Source organism: Macrobrachium nipponense, chromosome 1, assembly GCF_015104395.2.
Source record: "Macrobrachium nipponense isolate FS-2020 chromosome 1, ASM1510439v2, whole genome shotgun sequence".
NCBI lineage: Eukaryota > Metazoa > Arthropoda > Malacostraca > Decapoda > Palaemonidae > Macrobrachium > Macrobrachium nipponense.
Genome location: NC_087200.1, coordinates 85,782,869 through 85,788,868, shown reverse-complemented (window position 1 = coordinate 85,788,868; position 6,000 = coordinate 85,782,869). Strand labels below are relative to the sequence as shown.

The 6,000-nt window shown below is 35.3% G+C and overlaps 2 protein-coding genes across 5 annotated transcripts in view; one reads left to right on the top strand and one right to left on the bottom strand.

Annotated features, from left to right (window-relative positions):
• LOC135219427 (choline/ethanolaminephosphotransferase 1-like) overlaps window positions 1–6,000 on the top strand; it is a 433,147-nt gene that overhangs the window by 76,753 nt on the left and 350,394 nt on the right. The window lies entirely within an intron of this gene.
• Window positions 2,340–3,156, bottom strand: LOC135220224 (uncharacterized). Its single transcript, XM_064257495.1, has 2 exons — window positions 2,459–3,156; window positions 2,340–2,343 (listed from the first exon to the last, which is right to left on the bottom strand). The coding sequence occupies exons 1-2, from the start codon at window positions 3,154–3,156 to the stop codon at window positions 2,340–2,342; spliced, it is 702 nt and encodes a 233-aa protein (XP_064113565.1).

The window sequence follows — 6,000 nt, the reverse complement described above, 5'->3', positions numbered from 1 at the left end:
ATAATATACTACACGTATATCATATATATATATACATTACGTAATATATATATATATATATAATACTATATTATATATCCATAAACGTATATATTATATTATTATTATAAGATATATACATACGTATATATTATATATATATATAATTATATTATATACTATTATTATATATATATAACATACATACACACACACACACACACACACACACACACACACACACACATATATATATATATATATATATATATATATATATATATATATATATATATATATATATATATATGTGTGTGTGTGTAGTGTGTGTGTGTGTGTGTGTGTGTGTGAGAGAGAGAGAGAGAGATAAGGGTACAAACACCGTGTGCCTTGTAGGTTGATATCTTTTAAGTAAAGGCTAGATTTACTGTCGAAAATTGTGGTCTTACTCAGTAGGAGCACCAGAAATCATTGGCAGCAGGATGATGTCTGGAGTTAAGGTGTTGTTCTCTCTTCTATTTCAACACTGGAAGACTGGAGGATGACCCTCAAAAAAAAAAAAAAAAAAAAAAAAAAAAAAGAAATTAAAAAAAAAAAAAAAAAAAAAAAAAAAAAAAACTTAACCTCTAGCATGTTATGGTCCATGTTTTAGATTCCTCTTGTACAATACCTTTGTTATTTGGGCAATTGGTCGGATTTCTAGATGCCTTCTATCAGATGCTCACTTTCTTGTAATTCTGTTGGAACAGTCTAGATCAGCAATGTTCCTGGAAGAAGATTTTTCTTGTACAAGAGCTTTGTCACGTCGTCAAATGGTCAGACATCTATTCATTCTCTAGGATGGCCACCTTCTACAAGTTTTGATGGAATAACCTAGAAGTTTAGCCTTGCTGAGAATATAACGTGATAGTGATCATTTGTCCAAAAGACAATATTCTTGTAAAACAGAAACTCTCTTTATAGGGCATGGCATAACATACAAAGAGGACTGCGTTTTTTTTTTTTCTTTTTTGCTGGGCGGTCTTGATTATTTATACAAAATTACTACATGGCGGGTAGTTGTAAGATTAGATGTAGATATCAGATGCCCAAAGTCTTCCATTCTCTTGAAATAGTCTGGACGACTGGCCAAGAAGAAAAAACCTTAGCTGTCCTTGATGAAGAATCCTATTGTACAAGTCCTTTGTCATGTAGGGAAAGTGGCAGATATCTAAATTTATTTTCTCGTATGTCCGTCTTTGTTGCTAGGTGGACATCTCAGACAACATATTAGATATAAAAAAAATTTGCCTGTATGGCAAAGATCTTGTGTAAGAGGAAACTTCATCATGGGAGATAGCATACTAGAGGCTATGCTTATATTTTCTGCAGTGCCGGTATCCTACCCTATTCCGATAAAGGTCTTTTATAAGACGAGTCTTCATCAAGAGACATGGCATAGTGTTAAGAATTATTTTTTATTTTTGTTTATTTTATTTTATTTTATTTATTTATTTATTTTTTGGTAAGGTTGGTCTTCTACATCGGCCAAACAAAAACACAAAAGTGCACATTTGGAAGAATATAGCTATAAATATCCAACCATTTTCTTTCGTCATTATAATTACAAGCAGAGTTATTTATTTATTTTTTTTTTGCAAGAACGGAATTCTAGATTCCAAAGATGGTTGGCAACTCAAAGAATGTATTTAGACATCCAACCATTTGCCTGCATGACACAGGCATTGTACAAGAAGAATTCTCATCAGATGTTATAAACATGCTAGAAGCAGTGCCTTTAGCTTTGGGGGCCCAATCTTTTAGATTATTTTCATATCATTACAAGAGTGTGACCATCTAAATCAGCGGTTCCCAAATAGGGGTAAATTACTCCACTCAGCGCCGGATTTAGGCATGTGGAGGCCCCTGGGCAATCTATATGTGTGGAGGCCCACCCTGTTGAGGCGGGTGGCGAGCGAAGCAAGCCTCACCGGGGGGCGCTGTAAGCTCCACCGGGAAATCATCATCGCCGGTCCTGGCAGTAATGAATTTTGGTCATCTTAATCACGTTTGCAAAATGACCTCTCCTGACTCTGTACACTAGAGTATAAAAAGATTATGAAAAGCAATTTCAAATAAATAGCATATGTTTTATTACCATAAATCTAAATATGTTAGTTTGCCTTCACTCATCAGGACTCTTCACACCTGACTGTACAAACTGACCATTTTTCGAAGGTGATTAGGAAGCATGACCCATACTCAGTGCCGCCAATCTTAAACTCAAAACCAAAGTTTCTTCGTAGAATAGAAAAACTATAGCGGTATCTGTAGTTACAGACCAGACACTTTACGAGACTTGGCCCTTGCAAATTTGGTGATCAATATGTCAAAGTCAATGTCTCTGAGGATGTCATACTCAATGCTCATCAAAGCCAGGTGACTGAGTCGATCATGATGCATTGTAGTACGAAGTCTGTTTTTGATATACTTCATTTTGCTGAATGAACGTTCTCCAGAGCAATTTGTGACCATAAGCACCAAGTACATCCGTAGCATTATCTCAACATTAGGAAAAGTATCTGCAACTTTCTTGTCTAGCAGCAATTTGTAAAAGAAATGTTCCTTCCCAAAGCTATCAGTCTTAACATAATCATCCAGAAACTGGGTGAAAAAAGCTGCAAACTGTACAAGTTCAACACCAAGTGATTGATCCAGATCATCTTTATATTCACAAACTAATTTTACTGCAGCTGCTTCTATTTCAGTACAGCTCAGTGATTCCAGTCCAGATAAGAAACCGAAAAGGGAACAGGTGTTCTCGTAGTCCTTCAAACGTTGATTAAGGGAACTCAAAAACTGATCAATTACTGGAAGAAAATTATCAACACGAAACTTTTCAGAGTGAGAATGAGTTACTTCCTCAGATCGTCCATAATCCAACGGATTCAGGCGCACAATGCGGTGACGAATGCGTGGTGGAGAATATTCATCATTTCCAGATAAGTCCTGTCCCTTCTTCTCATAAACATGAAAGCACTCTCGCTTTTCACGTACAAAACATTCCAAGGACTTCAACACTGCTACTGCTCTGTTCAGATCAAGTTTTGGGCCTTGCAGTGTGTTACTTGTAGCATCAACTCGGCCAAGAATGTCATGCCAAAAAACAACATAAATGGCAGTCTCTAATTTGAGCATCTTGTCATGGAGTGACTCTTTCCTTTTATGGGACTTTTATACATTCGGTATAGATAGACTCAGGCGCTCATGGTTTGATCTGCATTTGGGAGAGGGCAATGCCGCCCACTCCCAAGTGCCGCCCTGGGCGACCGCCCATAAGAACCGCCACTGATTACGCAGACAATGGTACAAATACATACATTCAATAAATAAACTCACAGAAACCAAAAAAAAAAAAAAAAAAAATATAGAAATATTTGAAGTGAGACTTACCTACAAACCGTCCCTTCCGATTTTGTCAACCAACAATGCATTCAAAAATAGATAGGAGGTAATTTTAGGGGTAACTGTAAACATAGCCTAAATTTCTAATAATAACACGTTTTTTACTTTGGTTTTACTGTAGTTTTCCGTGATGAAAAAAGATAAATCATAAATATCGACAATTTTGTTTTATTATTGACTAAAAAAACTTTTATTCCTTATATATTTACTGAAATTAAAAATTATTTAAGCCTGGGTCCTTTTTTTGAGGCCCCCTAAAATGTGGAGGCCCCTAGGCAGGTGCCCTCTTTGGCACCGCCCCTAAATCCGGCCCTGACTCCACTGGGGGTAATTTTGCATTTGATGGGGGTAATGACAGTTTTTATTTTGACAGCTGCTGTAATATATATATATATATATATATATATATCTATATATATATATATATATATAGTATATATATATATATATATATATATATATATATATATATATATATATATATATATATATATATATATATATATATATATATACAGAGAGAGAGAGAGAGAGAGACGAGAGAGAGAGAGAGAGAGAGAGAGGAGTATTATACACATATGTATTATGTTAGTTAAAAAAAAAATTAAAATTAAAATCTTAGCGAACGTCCAGTATCTCTTACCGGCAATTAGTTGTCATCTCAGAGGAGGGTGGAGATTGGGAGAGTAGGGGGGAGGGCTGCCGCATGTAACGTTTTTTTTTCCATTAATCATTTACAAAACAATAGATATGGTGTGGGGGATAACGAGCTTGTTAACCCTCACACCATATCTATTGTTTTTTGTAAATGATTAATGGAAAAAAAACCGTTACATGCGGAAGCCCTCCCCCTACTCTCCCAATCTCCACCCTCCTCTGAGATGACAACTAATTGCCGGTAAGAGATACTGGACGTTCGCTAAGATTTTAATCTTTTTTTTTTTTTTTTTTTAATAATAATACATATGTGTGTAAATATATATATATATATATATAAATATATTACAGCACCTGTCAACATGAAAACTGTCATTACCCCATCAAATGCTAAATTACCCCCGGTGGGGTAATTTACTCCTATTTAGGAAACGCTGATCTAAATGAAAGTCAAGATACCCGAACATTTGCCAATGCTATGACAACAATTATGTACAAGGCGAACTAGATGCTAAACTTATTTGCAGGGCCGATTATCTAGATTATTTCCACAAAATAACTAGAAGGTGGGCAACTTAAATAAAAATTTAAATCTCCGACCATTTGCCTCTTCATGTACAAGAAGAAACTTCATCATGAAGAATGCATACTATAAGTTAAGCTTCTTTCTACGGGGTCAGTTTTAAATTGGCATAATTCTGAAGACTGATCCTACATAAAACATAAGCTTAGCTTCTTCTAGTACTCAGTCCCTTACCTTGTAGTAGTTATTTTTTATATCTAGATATATTCTCTATGATGACCATCTTTTAATAGTCGAGTTGAGATTATCTGGATGACAAATTCTAAAAAAAAACAGAAGCTTAGGAGTTTACAATGACTGCTAAAGGAGTTTTATCTCTTACAAAACTTCTACCTGTATTAAAATGATTAGATATCTGAGATATGTTTTCTCAGGTGCCCACTTTCTGCTGGAATTATTTACGAGACCTGCTCCACTGAAAACAAGCATTGTCCCGTAAAAGAGGTTTCTCTTTAACAAGAACTTTGTAACAAGGTTAACTAATTGGATATCTGGATCTATTTTCTCATATGTAAATCTTCCAGCCATTTTGATGGAATAATCCCAAAGACCAGTTCAGCAGGTCTGCAGTGGCCCTGATAATGTTTCGACATATCTTTTTGCTGCAGTTAAATGATCATTTATCTACATTGTTTCTCTCAAATGCCCACTTTTAGTCATGTTGTTGGAATAATCAAGAAGAGTAGCCTTTCAATAAAAGGAGGCCTAGTTTCCTCCAGTAAGCTGCGCCTCTTGATGAGGATTCTTTTTGTACAAGATTTTATACAGTGAAAATATCACCACCAAGAAAACGAGGTATGTCCAAAAAATTCTGATTCCAGGCAATGATGGGAGCTTTACTGTCTTCCTTGTCGCGGCCTGCCTCTGTAGTGCAGCAGATTAGAAAAATAGTACTTTAGTTTGTGATGTAAGCATGAAATTTGGCACGAGTGCTCATTTTAACCTTCTCTTTTGAAACACGTGTCCAAGCAAAATTTCAAGATGGCCTCTAGTTTCGATTTCTGACACTGAATAAATCACTGCTGAAATAATTACATCAACCATTATTCAGATAAATATACTATGTAGAAGAGTTAATTGAAGATATCGCCAGACCTCTTACTAATATATTTACCATTGTGATAAAGATGGCGTACAAAATGGCCGCCATGAAACAACTTGCTCGAAAACTCTGCAACTAACAAAGATATTAACATGAAATTGTTATCTATGCCTACATTTGAGGCCAGAGAATCTGTTTCTAGCATTTCTATTGGGCTATTACCAATATTACATCTTGGGAAGGGACCCCATAATGCTACTGAAAAGTATACATGTAAAAGACTATAATGAGGTAT

Coding starts and splice junctions, on each gene's coding strand:
- LOC135220224 (XM_064257495.1), bottom strand. CDS start 3,156: ATGCTCAAATTAGAGACTGCCATTTATGTTGTTTTTTGGCATGACATT.